This window comes from Psammomys obesus, unplaced genomic scaffold, assembly GCF_907164565.1.
Source record: "Psammomys obesus unplaced genomic scaffold, mPsaObe1.curated_primary_1811, whole genome shotgun sequence".
NCBI lineage: Eukaryota > Metazoa > Chordata > Mammalia > Rodentia > Muridae > Psammomys > Psammomys obesus.
In genome coordinates this window covers 6,322,198-6,343,496 of record NW_026592890.1, presented here as the reverse complement: position 1 = coordinate 6,343,496, position 21,299 = coordinate 6,322,198, and the positions used below count along the sequence as shown (strand labels likewise).

Here is a 21,299-nt window from a genome sequence, read left to right as displayed (position 1 = left end):
AAAAAAAAAAAAAGTCTAACAGGATACAAAAAACCTAATTTCTCAACACCTTAAAAGGAAATTTTTGGTTTTTTTTTTTTTTTTTTTTTTTTTTGAGACAGGGTTTCTCTGTATAGACCAGCCTGGGTTTGGGCTCAAGAGATCTGCCTGTCTCTGCCTCCTGAGTGCTGGAATTAACTGTGTGTCACCATGCCCGTGTTTGTTTTGTTTTATGCTTTTAATTCCATTATTGTGAAGAATACACTTCAGCAGACAGTACAAAGAGAGTAATAATTGGTTTAACTGGATTTAGCGCATATGGATAAAACCGTAATATTTATCCCCATTGAGATGGATCTCACTGCTTTTCTTTTCTTTGAACTATTGTATTATTGTTTCTATATATTCATGGTTTCATATGATTTAAGGGTTCAACCACAAGAAAGTCTTCCAACCCTGCTTCTCCGAATATAGAGCATAATTGCAGGCATCCTCCAAGCTATTAGTTACACACGTACACACACTTCTGTGACATCTTGTGCTGCCAAGGAATATCTGCCGTGATAGGAAAATGTTACCAACATAGTGTGAAAAAGGGAAAACTAAAGATGTAAGCAGTGTTTATCTTTCCTCCTTGCTTGTTTCTAACTCTGCAGTACAAAAATGCAGGGTAACTAAATGTTAATAGGAACAAGAAAAATTAATGCCTAGATTGCAATAATTTAACCAAACCCTACTATTTTTCTGGTATATTTAATTGCTGTTTGAAAAAGGTAGGAAAACCATTTATGATTATATTTTATTACATTTACTTATTTGTGTGGGAGGGAGGTACATAGAGGCCAGAAGACCACCTGTAGGCGCTCTTCCCTTCTAATGTGTAGGTCTCCGGGATCAAATTCAGGCTGTCAGGCCTGGTCACCAAGGCCTTTACCAATTGAACCATCTATCTCACCAGCACAACTATGATTACATTTTAATAAAAAATAGTAAAAGCCAAATTGCAGCCAATTGTTAAAGTTCTTCTTTAAAAAGATTATTTTTAATGGTCCAACAAAATCAGTTAGAAGCTTTCATCTGAACAGATGCTCCTGCAGCCTTTCCCACGAAATGCTCATAAAAAGTCTAAAACGTCGGATGAGACACCGAATGGGCCCTCTCTTTCATGCCTGTGCTTGTAATTCCCAAGTGCTCAACATATAGAATTTTCACTTCTGGGTAAGAGAAAAGGCATTCTGGTCCATCAGCTCCCCTACTCGCTCCTGGAGGACATTAACCAGCTCTGCGATGACAAAGACATGTGTGTCATCGATGTCCTGAATGATGAACTTCTTCCCCAAGGCATTGGACTCATCCAAGTACAGCAAGAACTGCTTCATGGCGGGATCGCTGCGGAGACAAACACAGGTTATAGGATATCCTGTGGCCAGCCACTGCAAAGGCCTGAGCAATTACATCTGAGAGTGAGTGATGAACTTTAAGGTGACCTTCAAAGTTTGCAACTATCATTCAATGTCTTGTTTTTTTCTCAGCCTAAAGTATTAATTATTTGTAGCTATGACTTAACATTAGGAGTTTGAACAACTTCAAGAGAAACCTTTTAAAGAACTCTCACTTACAAGAGGAGAAAAATAAAGGAATTCGAAGCTCTGCAGTTAACAGTGCCTAGAATCACAGATCCCTAATTGGTTTAAAAAGCAATGCCCATCCTCACTGACAAAGAGCATGGGGAAAAACAAAAGGGCTTAAGAGGCAATTCTAGAAGGCCTTGGGGCAGACAAAGCCAGGGGAAGGAAAGGGAGCCACAGGACAAGAAACCAGAACTCCTGCTTCTCAGGCTTATTTTCAATAATCGCTACTTGCTGAAGAAGTATGAATTTGCAAGTATTTTAAAAACTCAGTCTTAGATCTGTTTTTGTTTGTTTTGGGGGAAGAGGGAGCTGAGGACTGTATTGCATTAAGCACAAGCTGGCTCACTGAGTTGGACCTCTAGGACCTCAGCCTTATATTGTGGTATAAGATAAACCTTGGGAGGACCAAAAAAAGACCAAGTGGTGGCAGCACAGTCTTTAATCCCAGCATGTGGGAGGCAGAGGCAGGAGGATCTCTGTGAGTTCAAGGCCAGCCTGGTCTATAGAGTTCCAGGACAGCCAAGTAGACCTGTCTGGAAAAAAACAAACCAAACCAAAAAAGGATAAACCTTGGGAGGAAGGAATCTTAATACGACCAGATGCCTTGATATTTAAATCCACCAAAGGCAGACCTAAATGGCCATCATTGATAATCTGGCTTAACTGCTGTCCTGTGGGTTAAGTGAGAATTAAAATGCTATGGTTTGGATTAAGCTCCTGCACAGATGAGGTTAAAAATAAACTAAATCATTCACGCTTAGTTTCCAAGTCACTAAACTAGAATACTTTCTCTGACCTGCAGAGAAATCAGAATTGGTGATGTCCTGTTGAATACAGATACTAGGCTGTGAAGATATGGGGCTGGAGACATGGCTCAGTGGTTAAGAGCACTTGCTGCTCTTGCAGAGGACCCAGGTTCAGTTCCCAACACCCACACAGTGGCTTACAACCTGTTCCTAACTCAAGGGCCTGGCAATCCAATGCCCGCTTCTTATCTCCTCAGGCACCAGGCACCGATGTAGGTACACACTCATACACATAAAGACTAACACTTCACCTGTTTATTTCATTCCGCTCTTTAATGCAGTTACTAGGAAAATTAAAGACTATATGTGTGGCTACACTATTTCCGCTGGACAGTGCTGCTCCAAATGATGCAGGTTTCCCAGGGTTTGACTTTGCTCCTCCTCAGCTTTGCATCACAGTAAAAGCAGCACTACCTGTACAATGACTCATAATAGGCAACAGAAAGAAGAAAGTAGCATTTTCAACAAAGGGGAGTGTCCAGGGAACAGGACTTCTAACCAACTGAAAGCTGAACAAAGAGGTTTAAAAGTGAGTAACAGCAAAGCCCTACACTGAAGGTTCCTTTGAGTATCCGTCTCTCCTTCCGAAGCTATGCTAGAATTAAACCTGCTGCATTTGGCTCTCATCTCCTTTCAAGAAGCACTTTCTGTAGTGGCAAAGATTTAACCAAGTTCCTGTATTACTATTTTTTTTTTACACAGGATTTCACTATACAGCCTTGGAGGGGGTTGGGGATGGAACTGAAACTATGTAGACCAGGCTGGCCTTAAATGCCTAAAGATCCACCTGCATTTATCTCCTGAATGCTGAGACTAAAGGCCTGCCCCAAGTTCCCAAATTCTTCCAAACCTTAATCTAGACAAGTGCTGATGGTTTGAGAATAGACATACTGTTTCTCTAACCAAGGCTAATCTAACACACATACCTCCCATCAAAAATTGCCGGAAATAAAGCTAAGTGCATTAATTTAAGGGTGACAACGAAATGTAACAGCAGCAAAAAACTTAGCAAGTCTGCCCCACTTATAAAGGAAGTTTATGGAATTCAAAGTTGAATTCAAAGTTGAAGCCTCGATTTCATTTAAATCAACAAAACAAAACTTTGCAAAAGGCGTACACACATACACAAACACACACATATAAAACAAAAGCCAATGAGAAAATTTAAAACTCATTATTAAAACTACGAACCATTCAATAAGCACTCCTTTCAAGACGTTGACCATCTTTTCCCAGGCAGAAGGCACGGATGATTTCAAGAATGCTAAAATAAATAAATTAAATTTAAAAAGGATAAAGTGACAAAATCCAAAAGTTTAACCTACTTTGGCGATTTACACCTGAGATGAAATAAAACTAAACGTCAGTATTAAAAAGCTCATATTAAGGCATACAGGTATTCCCATTTCTTGCCAATGTTAAAGCAGATTGTCTGGAATAGTAATAAAGCATAAATCCTACTTGCAAACAGATTCTACTCATGGGTAATTAATCCTTAAAAAGTAAATTCCAATGGTTCCCGCTTTTAATCCCAACACTCGGGAGGCAGAGACTGGAGTTCGGGACCACTGAGCCCCAGACTCTTCTGAAATCCAGGAGAACGATACACAGGCAAGATCCCGAGAGGCAGAAATTACAAAAGGGTAGTTCCGAGAAGAGTCTCAAAATGACAGTGACCCACCACCTCACTTTACTGATGCGACCAAGCACCTGGCCAAAGCAGGTAATTTTAATTTACAAACATCTAGGTCTCCAGGTCTTCCGTTCTTTTGATTAATAAGCCACCCTCTCCAAAGATCTGCATTGGAAACTGCCTGAGACCAACCTAAAGATCCCTTTAGTGTCCACACCCAGGAGCGGCCACCTTCCCCACGCGATGCGCGACGGCCGCGCGGCCCCCACAGCACAGGCCTTCAGACGGGGGCGGGACTCGCACCCGCCACAGGACTCGTCGGCTCCGAGTCTTTTCTCCTCCTCTTCTCCTTATTTACAAGGCCGGCGAGCCCCCCGCCACCCACTTTCCCGAGCCGCTCACACCCTGCGGCGTCCCTCCGCCCACGAACCTAGGAACCGTCCTGGCGTCGTCGACCCACTGCGCCTGCGCCGTGCGTCATCAAGCCGGCGACACCTAGTAGGTGGGGCGACTCTGTAGGGGCGGGACGAGAGGGCGGGGCCAAGCGCTGGGGCGGGGTCACGTGCCTACTGCCCCTAGGCTAGAGCGCCGAGCGCTGGTGGCGGCTGAGGTGGGCTCTGCAGCTGGGAGAGGTCCGGGCTGCCAGAGTCCATGCACCATCAGGTAGGACGGGCGGACAGGCGGACGGGCAGGCGGGCGGGCAAGGGCGTCGCTGCAGCCGCGGGCAGGGAGGGCCGTGGCCCTGCACGGACTCGGCGCCCTGTAAGTTTGCGCGGCCTCCGAGGGACCTGGTGATCCGCCGCGGCACTTAGGGGCTGATTCTGGCCTTTTTCTTTAATGGTCGGTGCGCTTCCCTGGTTGCTCCTGAGGCTTGGAGGAGAGCACCTGCAAGCAGGCGCACCATCCTGGACTCCGTTCTCTAAGCCACACCTTAGTCCGACACACCTTAGACCAAGACATATCTTGGTCTTCTCTCCTGGGAGATTAAATAGTTGGAATGCTGATAGGTTTCTAAACCTAGTAACTTTCATCTTACGGTGAAGGCCTCCAGAAGGTTCTGAAGTTAATCCCATTCCCAAATTCTGATCTGTAGTCTTAAGGGAGCTATGGTCTCTGCTGTTGAGACAGGACGTGGTTGTACCTTCTTGATCCTGAGGTTAAATTACATTTCAACGTTAAGCTTATGCTGATTTTTTGCTTTTCACATGTCTTTTTCCTTTAACCAGTCTCGCCCTTCTACTTATTTCCCTTTCTTGGTTCCTCAAAAAAATTTTTTTAAAGAAATGTTTTGCGTTTATTTATGTATATAGTGTGTGGGTTGGTGATGGCATGAGTATGCCACAGTGCTCGAGTGAAGAGGTCAGAGGACAGTTTGAAGGAGTCGGTTCTCCTCCAACATGTGGATCCCTGAAATTGAACTCTGTTTATCAGGCTTAGCAGCAAGCAAACGGTATCTGCTGAGCCATCTTGCCAGCCCTGGTCCCTCAAACTTTTTCCTTTTGTTCTTTTCCACATCGGCTGTACCCCTACTTTTTAAAAGTTGCCCCAAGTTTAATCTTCCCACGCATCTTTACTTTGCTTATTTTCTTTTAGCCTATATTTTCCTCCTTGAAAAAAATCAGTCCTCCAGCTGGGTGGTGGTGGTGAAGGCCTTTAATCCCAACAGTCAGGTGGAATTCTGTGAGTTAGAGGCCAGCCTGATCTACAAAGGAGTTCTATAACAGCCAGGGCTGCTACACAGAGAAACCCTGTCTCGAAAATAAAAAACAATCAAAGGTAAAAAACAAAACAAGAAAGAAAAGAATCAGTTCTCTAGCTCTCAGCTGTCTTTTTCATGAATCTGCTCTTGAGCTGCAGTTTCTGGGCTGATGCCTGTATTTTAATGAACTGTGAGTAATCTGAACTCCACCTCTCAGGTGGAACTGGTTTTCATCTTTCACCCTCCCCTTAAAACCTGTTTTCTTTTCCCACTGATTGAACTCCTCTAGACATTTCTGAGCACCTGATGTGTACCAGACACTCTTCTAGATACTTGTGGTACAAAGGTAAATGTGTAATTAATTTTACTGGGAACAGAGAGGCTCTATAAATAGGTGAACAAGAAGGTACCAAGATGGGGATGTGATAAGGAGTAGAAGGCTTACTTTTGTTAGGAAGTATCAGCAATGGCTGTCAGGAAGACTTCGAAATTAAACTTCTGTATAGCAGCAATAATTAACCAGGAATTTTAGTAATAGAACCATCGTTCACGGTGGCATTCAGGACTAAAAATATCTAGAAATGCATCACACTAAAAATGTGGGATTCTTTAGGGAGAAAATTACTGTGCTACTGAAATTCATAGAGGGTCAGTAAATGGAGAGATATACAGTGTTTGTGGATGGAAAGACTCAGTAGCAAAACATGACCTTTTCCTCAATGCTGTAAACTCATTGCAGTGCCAATTAAGATAGTTGTGTTTTCTTCATGTAACTTGATATACTAAACCTGAAGTTTAGAGAGAAAGTCAAAAGACCCAGAATAACTATGTCAGCTTTGAAGAGGAAAATTAAATATGATTCTTCCTATGAGGTGTCAAAGCTTAATATGATATCCTTAATGAGACAGTGTGGTATTGGTTTAGGAATAGCAAATAAGTCCGTGGAACAGAATGACATGCTTAGAAACACTCGTGCATCTGTGATCTTAGTGGGTACAGGCTGCTCAATAAATGACAGAAGGAAAACAAAATTAGGTTATTTGGATCATACATAACAGAACTTACAGATAGATTGAAGGCCTAAATGTGACAAACAGCTCTCTAAGTCATTCAGGAAAAATACGTAGGCTACTGTTGTTTCTAGGAAATGTTTGTTTGTTTGCTGTTTGTATAATGTATGTGCTATTTACCTCTTTGGTACTTTTTAGGTGTGTAGTTCAATGGCATTCATTGCATGATCATCTCTGTTGTTCATGTCCATAACTTGTTTTCTTCAGTTCGGGATTTCTTAAGTCACAGGAAAAACCAGTGAGGTGACTCTTGCATCACTCCAAACTAGTAGTGGATGGTAACTTAAACAAGACAAGAGTGAGTGTGGAAAACAAAATTAATAGATCTGAGGTGTTTTGATGGCAGAAGATGGGAAGGGTGCACAGTTTAGATAGAGGTGAGGGGGAAAGGAAGGAACAGCAGTGTCTAAGGTTTTTGCAAGAGCTGCAAAGGTAGATTTTTTTTTTTTAATAGTCAGGATCCATTTACCATTTGGTTGATGGTGATGGATGCATGGAGGAAGAGTTTTAGAAGAAAAAATAGTTCTGTTTTGGACAGTTATGTTTGAGAAGCCTGTTGGGCCTGGTGCTGATATTCTATTGATGATGTAACAGTAGAGGTGAGGGGTCTGGAAAGACACAGCTCAGGACAGTTCAGTGTTACAGGCTGTGATAGAGCAGAAGTAGATTCCAGTGTAGTACACACACACACACACACACACACACACACACACACACACGGAACATCAAATGGCTTAAAATTTTTGACTACACTGGGCATGGAAAAGGAATCCTTTAATACCAACATTCAGGAGACAGAGGCAGGCAGATCTCTGTAAGTTCAAGACCTGATCTATGTGAAGGCTGCATAACTGGGACTTGGGGTTTTCCTCTTGCTGCTCTGCTGTCTTTAGCATATGCTGAATTGTCAATCTGCAACCTCTAATCCCCACTGTAACCTGCTCATTCTAGAAGGAGGGGGGGGTGAAAGACAAAGAAATATACATAGTCCCTAAGGACTCATTTCAGGTGTGACACAGGACAGAGTCACTCATAGGCCATCCTTAGTTGGCCGTTATTCACCCACATTCAAGTAGAGGGAAGAAAAGGTGTTAGTCCTTTTCCAGTTACCTGTGTGCCTGCTGCAGTTAGGGTTATTGATTAGTATGAAAGGCTGACGTGATGCTTCTTGCCAATCAGATTTGTTCCCCAGCCAAGACAAAGGTGCTATCCTCTAAGAGCCCCAGGCCCACCTTCATGTCACGTTTAGTGGAACTTTGAAGTGTTTCATTTTTGCACCGTCTCTCTCACTTCCTCTATCCTCAGTATCATCAGAGTCTCTCCCCTGGCTTCTCGTTAAAATGGTTGTTTCAGATTGAGTGTGACCACGGTAATAATCCCCAAAGCTCTTTTGAACAGATATCAACAAGGTGACTCTGAAGTCATGTGGAAGTGCCAAGGATCTAGACAAGCTCATCCTGAAAAGGAGGGGCAAGCCTGGGTGGTAACTGCAGCCCAGAATCCCATCATTCTAGAGGCTGAGGCAGGAGAATCACAAGTTGGAGGCCAGCCCGGGCTATATAGCAAGATCCTGTTTCAAAGAAAAAAAGAAGCTGGAGCCTTTACGTGACCTAGCCTCAGGACTTAGTGTAAAAATAATCTGCCATTGTTTTATAAAGCTAAACACATATCTTCATTGTGCTACTTATTTAAAGGTAGAAAAATCAGAAATATGTCTCTATTACATATGGTCAGTTGACTGTTGTACCTTATTTATTGGGGAAAAGAACATTGTTTCAACATTTTATTGGAACTATTGGGTCTCCATATAGAAAAAGTTCACTTATCATCAAAATATATAACAGTTTAACTGGGCAGCAGTTAAGATCACTAGCTGCTCTTCTGAAGGACCCGTGTTTATTTCCTAGGACCCACATGGTGGCTCACAGTCATCCATAGCTTAGGTTACCGTCTTCTGGCCTCCAAGGTCACTGCACACACACGTGGTACATATACACACATGCAGGCAAACACTCATACACATAAATCTGGAGAAAATTAAACTGGAGTGAGTGGATCATAGACGTAAACATAAAATACGAAACAAAATTGTCTTAGAATCCTAAGAAAAGGTGACATGATGTAGGTGATGGTTTTTCAGGATACGAAATGCAATAACCACAAAAGAAAAGAAAAGAAATGGATAAATAGATTCTATAAAAGCTGCTCATAAAAATGTAATTTTAAGAAAATAGTCAAGTCACAGGCTTGGAGAGGATAGTTGAATGTGTATGTATGTACCTCTGATAGAAGAGTTACTTCCAGCATACATAAAGAACTGATTGCCAATTTGAGGATAGCTGGGACCTTTTTCTTTGCTGGGTACAGCATAAAATGTTGCAGTTGTGCTTGGAAACATTGAGCGTTGTTTTCTGACCCAGGGATCTCTCTCTTGGTCACTTACTAAGTATGAAATCATCTACAGAACCATGTATCATAATCCTCATAGGAGCTTAAGGTAGGCAGAATGCTGCAGCCCCCAAAGATACACATGCCACATTCTCTGGAACTGTGATTATATTTTATGTTGATAGCAAAAGAAATTTTGCAAGTAGCATTAAGGTTGCAGACCTCGAATGGATTTTTTAAATAATAAAAATATGTCCCTTATTTATTCAATTTCATACAGGTACATAATAATGTGTTTTGATCATATTTATTCCTCATGACTCTTTCTTATTCCCTTCCCATTCTGTGTAATGAAAAGGTCATTTTAGGTTATCTGAGAAGGCTACTATATCCACGCAAAGATCTTTAAAGTAGTGTAGGAAAGCAGATGAGACAGAGATGGCAAGGAGGGGACAAGTTGTTAGCTCAGCAATGTAGTGGGCTACCTGCAAAGTCCAGTGGGAGGCATCCAGTGGCTTGGGGCATGTGGGCCTCGTTCATTAACAGCAAGAAATGAGGACTTCAGTCTATAGTAGAACACACCTGAATCCTGCCAGTCACCTGCCAGAACCAAACTGTTAAGGTTATTTTTATAAAACTGGGTTTGGTTCTCTCTTAACTTGGCTATCACACAAATAATTGAGACTCTTTAATATTATTTTAACAAGCTTCACAGCACAAGAACTGAGCAGTTTTAACTTTAAACCCTCTAAACTAATTTGGCTTCCTTCCAGCTTGTATCCCAGAGATAATTGCAGTTTGTTGAGCTTTCCTTGCTGAGCTTTCTTTCTGGTCCCTCCTATACATTTGCCTGTGGCTGAATCCCTTACTTCCTCCTCTAACTCCTCCTCCCATGGCTGGCAGGAAGTCCAGCCCTGTTCTTTCCCCTGCTAGTCGATTGGCTGTACTCTGCTTTCCTGGAATACCAGGGGACAATTGGGGAGCAATGTTTACACAACATGGAGACAGGAGATTTCTCAGAACAAGGCTTGTAGGCTCATAATCAGGTATTGGAGTTTACAGAAATAAGCATTTGAATTCCACAATAACCTTATGCCTACCAAACTGCCTCAACCCCACATGAGGCCAAAAATGGACTCCCTCAGAGCTTTCAGGAAGGAAGAACACTGGTTTCGGTCTTGTGTCACTGAGCAGAGACACAGCGAGGTGTCTGGAATCTGCATTCTATGTAGAGCCTGTTCTGGGTGGTATTTTGAATAATACCTTCTAGCTTTCTCACTAAAACTTCCGGTGACACATTAGTGATAGGCTTGTGCCTGTGGAGGAGGCCTGTTGGCCCACATCGCTTTTTGACCTTATATGCAAGTATTTCATAAAGGTGGGAGTGAGTCCTTCCTGCCAAATCTACTGCTTCTCCAGTATTTGTCTTGGTAATCTTTTTCTTTTGAACCTAGGATCCAAGGGAGATAGCTGGGACTCTCGATACCTGCCCATTCTCTCCCCTGCCACATTCAGTGGCTTGTTGGGCTTGGTTGGCTTTCATGGCCTACTCGCTTATGCTCTGTTTCACTGATCATTTTCAGAGTCACTACCTTAATTCCTTTTCTCCTTGATTATTGTTAACAGCCTCCATACTGGCTTTTTCTGTCTCTGTGTCTCCACCTTCCCATCTTACTATGTAGACCGGCCTGGCTGGCCCAGAACCCTCTATGTATCCCAGAGTAGCCTTAAACTCACAGAGATCCTCCTGCCTTTGCCTCCTGAGTGCTGGGATTAAAGGTGTGCACCACCACACCTGGCTTGTTTAAGCAAATCTGTTTAAAACAACCTAAAAATTGACAGTTACTGTTACTTAACATGGCATAGCTGACATCATCACGTGATAGAGTAAGTTCCGAATCTTGCTGTTGCTCCGACTTCTACACTCTTAGTAGAATGAGGTGACAAAGCCACTAAGAAGAGGAAACCTGAGAAGCACTCGCAGTTAGTCCTAATAGATGTTTGTAGACCACACTACCTGTTCTTTAAAAGTACATCCGGGGCAGTCCTTAAAATAGAGCCCATTCTGTGCCATAAGACAGACCCGAGCACAACATGAGAGAGTTGGACTTCTGCTCTTAACCACAGTGGAATTAAGCTAGGAGTAGCACAGGCGTCTGGAGAAAGCCAAAATATTTGATCATTACTCCCACTCTTTATGGGTGTAGCTGAGCTTTGATGGGAAGTCTTGAAGGACTATATTCCAGGAAACAGACTTGAAAATGTCTCCTTACGAGACCAAACAGTGTGGGACTTGGTTTTACCAGCAGCACATATAAATGGACATTAGAACTGTGTGTGTGTGGACGGACTTGAGAACATGCACAGTGGTGAGGTGTCACTATCAAACCTCCTTAATTGTTTTATTTAGTATTCACCCGGGCCGGGGGAGGGGTGGGCCATAGCAGCTGTGTGAAGGTAAGATGCGCGCAGGCGGCAGCTGATTCTGTTTCCACCGTGTGGCTCCTCAGGATTGAGCTCAGGCCAGCAAGCTCTGTGGCAGGCACCTTCGCCTTCACTGAATGACCTCCGTGGCTCCGTCGTCTTATTTTTTGAGACAAGGTTTCACACCAAACCCGAAGATCACCAAATTTGGCTTGACTTGCTGGTCCCCACCAAGGCCCTGGAGAACTGCTGTTGCTGCCCCAGGCTTGTAACATGCATGCTGGGGTCCAGACTCGGGTCCCCATGCTTTCCTTACAAGCATTTTACCGCTGAGCCATCTCTACTGCTTTGGAACTCTTAAGTCCATCTTCTGAGCGGACTTTTGAAGTATATTTGAAGCGGATATTTGAAGTATCTGCGATAGTCCAGTGGAGACATTTGGCGCTTACCATAGACCAGGGCACACAGGACTCTCACAGGAATCAGCCCCACAGATACGAGCTCTTGATCAGAGTTTATAAAGCCTGAGTCAAACCAACCACAGCAAAAGTGAGGCCCCAAAATAGAGTTCCAATGCCGAGACTTATTTATTAAAAGTGCTCAGGAGGCAGAGGCAAGTGGATCTCTGAGAGTTCAAGGCCAGCCTGGTCAACATAGTGAGTACCAGGACAGACAGGGCTATGTAGAGAGACCCTGTCTCAAAGAACAGAAGAAAGTTTATAAAATATAAAGGAATATAAAATATTTAGAAACTGTGTACCCTGGATTGCTGTAACACCATGAACCATCCCAAGGCCTACTGGCCTGCGCTGCCTTTTATTACTTAGCAGTTAGAAGATCCGTGGTGTCGACTGAGGCTGCTTAGGCTAGAGCTGCAGCGCTTGCCTGGCAGCTAGTTCTGGTTGTGGGCTGCATTAGTGGGGATTCTGCTCCTCTCTGTGGCTGTTAGGCCTTCATTTGTAAGGGCAGACTTGCATTATGTATGTAATACATATGTAATACATGCTTATGGTTTTTAGAAAAGAACATTTAAAAACATTAAATGTCCATGTTGGGATTCTGCTAAATAACTTGACTTTTCCTGATTTCCTCTGAATTACCACTCACAGTTGAACACAATGTAAAGAAGAAAGAAAGTGCCAGCAAGCTTTATTCTAGTAAGGGCTGGTTTGTTTTCAGGGGCGAAACCCTTAGTTGAGATTTTTTTCTCAGTCTTGAGTGATCTAACTGTAGTGGCCCAGTGTGATGGTGTCATGTCCTTAGGGTCAGAAGAAAAAGTTTTAAGTATACACTAAATTAACCTCGCTATCATTACTCTCCTACACAGGATGTCCCTTGGTGCCTACTGCGTCATCTGCTGCAGAAGAATAGGAACCTTAGCCACCCGCTCAAAAAGTCACACATCCTGGAGAAATATCCGTGAGTACACTTCAAGCACGCCATTTCCTAACAGGAAGAGTGACAAACACCCATACATACATATACATACACACGTGCACCTGTGCACGACAGAGCATGTTCTCCCTCACACAGACACACACACATACAGACACACTCAGGCATCCGCACATACAGGCACACATCCGGCCACACAGGCACATGTGTGTGCGCGCAGCACCTTTTTAATCCAGGGAATTCTGATTCTGAATTTTAAATATAAAAAGAAGCAGGAACCGTTGAGAAGGCTTTTCGCTCTCCTTCTCTGTATTTCCAGTATAGCAAACTTTAGAGTGTTGCATTTGCTTTTAGTGGAGGAAAAAAGGGAGGAAAGGCCATGCAGATTGAGAAGTACATTCTTGGAGGCTGGGGTGTAGTTCGGGAAGAGCATGTGCTTGACATGCACAGGCCCCTGTGATTGATCCCCAGCACTGAGAGGGACACCAAGAGTGTGGTGAGAAGCCACAGACAGCAGCAGGAGAGAAGAAAACAATGGGTGCTCCCTGGGTGTCCACGCTGAGGGCCAGAGAATATCAGAAGGCCATCTTGGAATCAGAACTGTCCCAGAGAGCCGTGCGGTCAGGAAGCTCTATGTAGTTCCTCTGCAGACCTCCTCATCCCTGCTGTAGGCCCATCCTGAAGGCCCGTGAGTTCGTGGGGCAGTGTCCCCCCTCCAGATTTCCATGAGTGTCAGATTTCAGTTTAGAACACGGGCAACCTTGTTGCTTAGCAGTCCAGGATTTGAAAATCTTGGAATGGTGTGCATTGGTTAGGCAACTATCTGCTAATTAGGTTTTAACAGTATATATTTAAAATGATTCCATTTTAGATGGAGCCATGTAACCTCTGCTGCTTAAACCACCAAGTACAGTATGGTTATTTTTTGGGGGTGGAGTCATTTTAGAGTTCCCACTTGACAATCCTGTAGTGTATATGCTGGGAAGTGTGCTGACCCCACCTGGCCTCTGGTGGCCACACTCCTCGGAAGGCCCTGACCCTGGCTATACAGCAGTAGCACAGGGTCATGCCTGGGTGCCTTTCTAGCTGAGGGTAGCAGAGCAGGAGCCTGAAGGATGAGTGTGGAGGCTGTAAGCATAAACCATGTTTACTCAGTGCTGCCACGTGTGGATAGCTGCTGGTAATAACTATATCATATTTGCCTATGTAACAGAAATGCAACTTTTGACCTAGTTATACACAAAAGGTTTTCGCTGCTGCCTGTTTCTTGTTATACTTTTAAAAATGAAATCATGGGCCTGGAGAGATGGCTCAGAGGTTAAGAGTACCCGCTGCTCTTTCAGAGGTCCTGAGTTCAATTCCCGGCAACCACATGGTAGCTCACAGCCATCTATAACGAGATCTGGTGCCCTCTGCTGGCGTGCAGGTGTACATGCAGACACAACATTGTATACATAATAAATAAATATTAAAAAAAATGAAATCACATTGACTTTTTTTTTTCTTTTTGAAGGAAATATAGTAAGATATACTGGATCCCTCATTTTAGGGTGAGTACTGATACCCTGCAATATCAGAGGCCTCATGATACTATTGTATGTTCGTGGCTGTTCTTTTGTGTTGCGGTTTTTCTCTTAACCTGGCTATCACCCAAATAATTGAAACTAGACTATTATGCTCATTTAACAAGCTTTATGGCCCAAGAACTGAGCAGTATTAATCTGTTTTAACCCTGTAAACTAATCTGGCATTCTCCCAGCATAAATCCCCAAGATGCTTGCATTTTTGGCTTTCTCTGATTCTGCTGCTCTCTCCTGACCTCTCCTCATGGCTGAATCTCCCCTTCCTCTGGCTGGCAGGTAATCCAGCCCTGTTCTTCTCCCTGCTCAGGCATTAGCTGTTAAGCTTTTTTTTTTTAATGTATCAGGAAACAATTGGGGAGCAATGTTTACACAACATTGAGACAGAAGATTCTCAGAACAAGGATCGCACCCAGATATGGGGGCACAGAAATCGGCATTTGAATCTCTCCACAGTACACGATAACCTCATGCCTACAACTGTTGAAAATCTTAACAAAAATGACTTGTAGATAGCACAGAGTAGCCATGGATGTGTAATGTCAGAAAGTTGAGCAGGCCTCTGTGGAGGAACGAATATTTGTACATCCGTGTGTGCACGCACACATACACGCACATATGTAGTATGTAATGACTCAAACTGAAAGTGTAGTAAGTGCTCATTTACAAGAGTAGATAAGTAAGTTGCAGGAAGTGTATTTCTGTCGTGAGGGAACTGTATGTACAGACAGTAGCATGGGTAAGTCACAGGGATGTAAGGCAGAACAGAAGAACATATCTAGCCTGAGTCCATTCACACTAAGCTTAAATTCTGGCCAAACAGCACTGTTGTTTAAGGATGTGCACCCAGGGTGGCAGACCCGTGATGAAAAACAATGGCATTATGAGTATTGCTCCTGACCAGCCATGAAAGAATGGGAGAGAATGCCCTGTGAACTTACTGTTCATCTTTTATTTCTTGCTCGGATATATTTACACAGCCATTTGCGTGTGTGTGTGTGTGTGTGTGTGTGTGTGTGTGTGTGTGTTTGTTTAGTTGGTTGGTTGGTTGGTTGGTTGTTTTTTTTAAGACAGGGTTTCTCTGTGTAGCCTTGGCTGTCCTGGAACTTGCTCTGTGTACCGTGCTGGCCTTGAACTCACAGAGATCCACCTGCCTTTGCCTCCTGAATGCTGGGATTGCAGGTGTGCACCACGGCACCAGGCTGAACTGCTCATCTTTTATTCTTGCTTGGATATAATCCATGCAACCATTTGCTGGGTTTTTTTGTGTTTTTGTTTTTTGTTGTTGTTGTCGTTTGGTTGTTTGATTTTTTGAGACAGTTTCTCTGTGTAGCCCTGGCTGTCCTGGAACTTGTTCTGTAGACCAGGCTGGCCTTGAACTCAGAGATCCACCTACCTCTGCCTCCAAAGTACAGGGATTAAAGGAATGTGCCACCACTGCCCGTCTCACTTGCTGTTATTGTAAACCGGGCGAATGTATGTATACACATACTACATTTGTGTGTATTCACACATGTAAAGTGACACCTGTGCATTACTTCATGCTAGTTCCCTAGTAAAATAGAAGGCAGTTCCCTGTGAAAAGCACTTGGCTCATATTTATATCCTGATTTGTGAGGAACTTTTTGTTTCTTTTTTAGGGGTTCTTTATATCTTACATACGAAGTCCTGGCCCTGAAGAAATCTTTAACGTTAGACACTGAGGTGGTGGAAAGAGAAAAAATGAAGTCTTACATCTATGTGCACACAGTTCCTGTAGACAAGTTAGAAAACCGCGGTAAGTCCCTATTTCTAAAGTGGAAGCAGTTGTTGAATTTAGAAGTGGGTCTGAATTTAGAGCACAGAGCTGACAAGCAGGCTCAGCCTTCTGGAAGAGTCAGCAGAGCTTGTGTGAGCCGGGATCCCCAGTGTCTTGGTCACTGTTCTATTGCAGGGAAGAGACACCACAACCAAGACAACACTTAGAAAAGGAAGCATTTAACTGGGGGCCTGCCTACAGTTTCAGAGGCTTCGTCCATGATCAGCATGGCGAGGAGATGGCAGCATGCATGCACGTGCTGGAGCAGCAGCTGAGAGCCACATCGTGATCTGTAGACAGGCAGAGAGACAGCCAGGCGCGAGCTTTTAGAAGTGGCACGCTTCCTCCACCGAGACCACACCCCCAGCAAGGCCACGCCTCCTAATCCTTCCAATCTAGCAAAGAGTTCCACTCCTTTGTGACCAAATATTCAACTCTGTGAGCCTATGGGGGCCATCTTAATCAAACCACCACACCACGCATTAACTGATGACCAGAATTGGGACTTCTGTGTTTCCTCAAGTCTTTAGCTCTGTTAGAACAAAGTACAGACTGGGCAGTGCCCTTGTATCCAACCCTGGGTTCCTTCTTCGGTGGGGGCTATCAGTTCAGTTTTCCAAGTGCAAATGATTGATTTTGCATTCAGCTCAGAGTCCATCAGGCTGAAGGAAGTGACTCATGTAACTAAGCTCAAAACACAGCTTGAGGAATGTGAATTCAGCTTATTTATTGCTGCCGTCTGTTAGGAAGGCTGAGCTATGCGAGTTAGGACATCCCCTCCGTGATGCTGAGGTTGCATGCAGGCCTCTTGGTGACTCAGTAGAGGTGAGATTTTAGCTTAGAGAAGGGTCTTTTCCTCAGCCCCCACCTTCCCCTGCCTTGCAGCTGTTCTAGGATGTCAGCCCTTATGACCAGCAGAGGGGGTGGGCCCCAGGCTCCTTCTGAACTTTGTGTTATCACATCACCATTTTATTGCGTTACCTCCTTGAACTTCAGCATCCATTAGGGCTACTTACAGTTTCAGTTACGTAGATTGTTACTGTGTCTTATAGTTACCTGTCTCGTGAGGCTCAACCTCATTCCTAAAGCATTTTTCAAGTTCTGTTCTAAGTTAGCTGTTTACAGGAACATTCTCCTGAATATTGCTCAGCTTTTGTAATTCATGAGGATTGCTATAGATACTGTTTCTTTGCCCTTGACTTTGTTCTGGAGGCCAAAGCATTCTGTGTTCCCACAATAGATGCTTGCATTTAATAGTGACAATAAGAGGTCAAAGGTGCTTTTTTGTTTTTGTTTTTGTTTTTTATGTCTTTATGATTACCTTTGGAGCCTGGTTTAAGTATTTCTTTTTGAAATATTGGAGCATGATATTAAAAGTACACACTTGGTCTTATTTGCTGCCATCGTTTTAGGGCTTGTTTGGCAGGCAAGAAAAGAACTTCACAAAGCAGTAAGGACAGTGTTGGCAGCATCAGCCAAGGCACTACGGAGCCCATTTGCTGGTACGTGTGGACACTTGGGTCCTCATCAGTGGTCTGAAAATTGTGTGGACAACCAAGCAAGACTGAAAGCATTCTTACTCTCACATTTTATTAACTATAGGAAACTGGCTGAGGAACATCCTCTTGACTGCATTTAATTTCACAGCTTAAGGGGTTTGGACAGTTTTCTTCCATTTTTGTGCCTATAATGTTAAGCTACTTAAGTAACTGCTGAGAATGAATATTCTTTTATAAAATATTTAGAATTTAAAATTTGTAAGAAAATCACTCCATGCTTTTTCATACTGAGAATATTGCTTCAAAAATGTAAAATTTATTTTTATAATCATCAAATCTCCAATTTGCAGTTACCTCTAAAATGCTGTCCTGCCAGGCATGGTGGCACATGCCTTTTGGTCCTGACTTGTGAGAGGCAGAGGCAGGGAGGGCTCTAAGCTCAAGGCCAGCCAGGTCCACAGAGTGAGTTTCAGGACAGTCAGGGATACACAGAGAAACCCTGTCTCGAAAAACCATAATAATAATAATAATAATAATAATAATAATAATAATAATAATAATAATAAATGAAATGCTGTCCTGACAAAGTTGACATCATGAAGAATAGGCAGGAGAACTTTCTAGAATTTCTTTAGAGAGACTAAAGAGAACTTATCAAATCCTGCTTTTAAACCATCTTTAGAGACATTTTATAGTGAATATTTGAATGTGGAGTGTGCTGGATTTTAGATTTTTGTGACTGCTCTTGGATGTGATAATAACATCATGATTACATGAGAGAAATTTGTTCTTTTTGTTAGTTTTTGTTTTGAGGCAGGGTCTCTCTACATAGCACTGGGTGTCCTAGAACTCACTATGAGACCAAGCTGGCCTCAAACTCACAGAAATCTACCTGCTTCTTCAGCCTGCATGCAGATTAAAGGATTAAAGCTGTGCAGCACCACACCCAGCAATAAAATTGTTCTTAGGAAATGCAAATTGAACCTGACAGAGTAAAAAGTCATTTCTGCATAAGGTGGCTTGCCTAAATGCGTATGACTCATGGACGTTAGGAGTTCTTTTTGTATTGAATCTACCTCAAGAAAAAAAATTTAGTGGAAAAAAGAAAAAAAATGACCGTATAATAAAAGACAACAGAATAACAAACAAAAGTACACATACAGTACCTACAAATATAAAGACATATCACAGAGCTAAGCTCAAACACTTGGTCGTCGTCTGTATCTGCATTCAATGCTCCCATTGCAGTTTCCAGCGATTTACAAGTTACCATCTAATACAGCAGTGCATATGGAGAGATGGCTCAAGTCCTTGCCCTTCGTGTGTGAGGATCTGACTTTAGATAACCGAGAGCCTACAGAAAAAGGCAGTGATTGCAGCCTGCGCCTGTAACCTCAGTGCTTGGGAAACAGAGACAGGAGGAGCGATGGGGCTTGCTGGCCAGCCAGCCCAGCAGGTTAGCAAGCTGCTTTAGTGAGCGGCTGTGACCCGGAAATATTAATGTGTGTAGTGTATGTGCCACACATACACACAAATGTCTTCACTGTTTATACTGCCATGTCTTTCTGTGTGTTTGTCGTATGCTTTCTTCAAAGACCCCTTCTGCACAGTAGACATAGAAGAACACGACTGTGCCGTGTGGCTGCTCCTCAGGAAGAGCCAGGAGGACGACAGAGCCGCGCGGCTGGAGGCTGTGCGCGAAATGTCAGAGGCTCACCATTGGCATGGTAACGAGGCCCACGGCTGGTGGATACCCACCGCTCGTTTTCTGCTGTGCGAGAGAAGGGCTATGAAGTTAAGGGAGGAAAAAGATTCAGGCAGTCTAATATGAAAACAGACACACACTCGCACACATACACACACTCAAACCATTTGAGAAAAGCTCTTAGGATAAACTGGAAAACCTGCTGATCTGGAGGTGCAGGTGTTTGAGAAGAGCAACCCCAAACTGAGGCATATTCTACCAGAACAAGATTCCATTATTTAACTGAGAGAAACTCCTGATTCTGAGTTACCAGTTTTCACATTTGATTTTGTTTATTTGTGGGTTTTTCTTGTTGTTTTGTTTGTCTTGAGACAGAGTTTCTCTGTGTAGCCCTGAATATCCTGTGACTATTCTGGAATGTTGTAGACCAGGCTGGCCTCAAACTCACTGCCTCCTGAGTGCTGGGGTTAAAGGCGTGTACCACTGTCACCCGGCTTTGAATTTCAGATTTTTAAAAAAGCTACTCAGAACATGACCTGGAATGTCGAGGAAAGTTGTGAGGTTGGTGGCAGCTGAGCCAGCTGGGCATTGAGTCCCCTGGCTGTGTGATTGCTGGAAACTGTGAGCCACATTGGGTGTTGAGCTCCCAAGTACTGTGGGTACAATGGGAAATTTGAGGTTATAAAGTTATAGCACAATGAAGAATTAGGGCGCTTTCAAGTAGCTGTTTATTTACTCTTGGGATAACTTCAAGTTAATCATGATGTTAACACAAACTATATTTTCACAACAGACTACCAGTACAGGATAATTGCTCAAGCCTGTGACCCGAGGACCCTTATTGGTTTGGCACGAAGCAAAGAAAGTGATCTTCGCTTTTTCCTCCCACCCCCTCCTTTGCCGTCTTTAAAAGAAGTAAGCAACCATAGTAATAAGGGAGTGGAAAGGGTTTTTTTGGTTTTTTCGAGGCAGGGTTTCTCTGTCTCACCTTGGCTGTCCTGGGCTCCCTTTGTAGACCAGGCTGGCTGCGAACAGAGATCCTCCTGCCCCTGCCTCCCTGAGTGCTAGCATTACAGATATGTACCACTGCGCCTTGCTGGGAGTGGGAAAGTTTAACTTGTGTTCAGATAAACTAGTGTGGGTGCAGACAAACTTCCCCAGACAAGCTGGTGCCTGCTTCTAAAGAACAGTGGGGCTGAGTGCAAAGCTGAAGTCTGTGTCCTCAGTGCTCTGGTCCTCAGAGTGCTGTTCTCTGCCCTTTACTCCCTTGGTGGCTGGAGAGAGTCTGTTCTGCTAGGTAATGCCACGGCATGCCAGCATGCGGGAGAAGGTCCCGGGTACTAAGGGCTTTTGGTTGTTGGTGGTGGTACTGTTATGTTTTGTTTTAATGATGTCGGTGTGCCTGGAATTGGGTATGGGCATGTGAGTCCAAGTGTCTAGTCCAAGGGTCAGAGGCAGGCAACACATCTGAGCAGCTAAGTTACAGGTGGTTGGAAGCCACCAGACATGAGTGCTGGGAACTAAACTTGGGTCCCCTGCAAAAGCAATTCATGCTCTTAACTGCTGAGTCATCTCTCCAGCCTGCCTTGTTGTTTTATACATGAGATTTTTCTCAGCCTGAACACTCTTGACATCTTTGATCAAATATCTATCTATCTATCTATCTATCTATCTATCTATCTATCTATCTAT

General features: G+C 43.5%; 2 protein-coding genes across 4 annotated transcripts in view; one reads left to right on the top strand and one right to left on the bottom strand.

The window, feature by feature from the left end:
- Positions 1-713: 713 nt before the first annotated feature.
- On the bottom strand, positions 714-4,518 carry Gtf2h5 (general transcription factor IIH subunit 5). Of its 2 annotated transcripts, none has more exons than XM_055615943.1 (3): positions 4,480-4,518; positions 3,608-3,680; positions 714-1,368 (listed from the first exon to the last, which is right to left on the bottom strand). In XM_055615943.1, the coding sequence occupies exons 2-3, from the start codon at positions 3,640-3,642 to the stop codon at positions 1,188-1,190; spliced, it is 216 nt and encodes a 71-aa protein (XP_055471918.1). In that variant the 5' UTR covers positions 3,643-3,680; positions 4,480-4,518; the 3' UTR covers positions 714-1,187. The 2 variants fall into 2 exon arrangements, with proteins under 2 accessions (XP_055471918.1, XP_055471917.1); XM_055615942.1 differs by lacking the exon at positions 4,480-4,518 and adding an exon at positions 4,242-4,473.
- Positions 4,519-4,638: 120 nt separating this feature from the next.
- Positions 4,639-21,299, top strand: part of Serac1 (serine active site containing 1) — a 34,777-nt gene continuing 18,116 nt past the window's right edge. Inside the window, exons 1-7 of one of the 2 annotated variants that reach the window (XM_055615940.1) lie at positions 4,639-4,712; positions 12,958-13,049; positions 14,539-14,575; positions 16,246-16,382; positions 17,816-17,905; positions 19,498-19,629; positions 20,401-20,522. In XM_055615940.1, the coding sequence (XP_055471915.1) occupies positions 12,959-13,049; positions 14,539-14,575; positions 16,246-16,382; positions 17,816-17,905; positions 19,498-19,629; positions 20,401-20,522 (609 nt within the window). In that variant the 5' untranslated portion in view covers positions 4,639-4,712; position 12,958. The remainder of the gene's footprint in view (positions 4,713-12,957; positions 13,050-14,538; positions 14,576-16,245; positions 16,383-17,815; positions 17,906-19,497; positions 19,630-20,400; positions 20,523-21,299) is intronic. The other variant, XM_055615941.1, reaches the window with a different exon arrangement.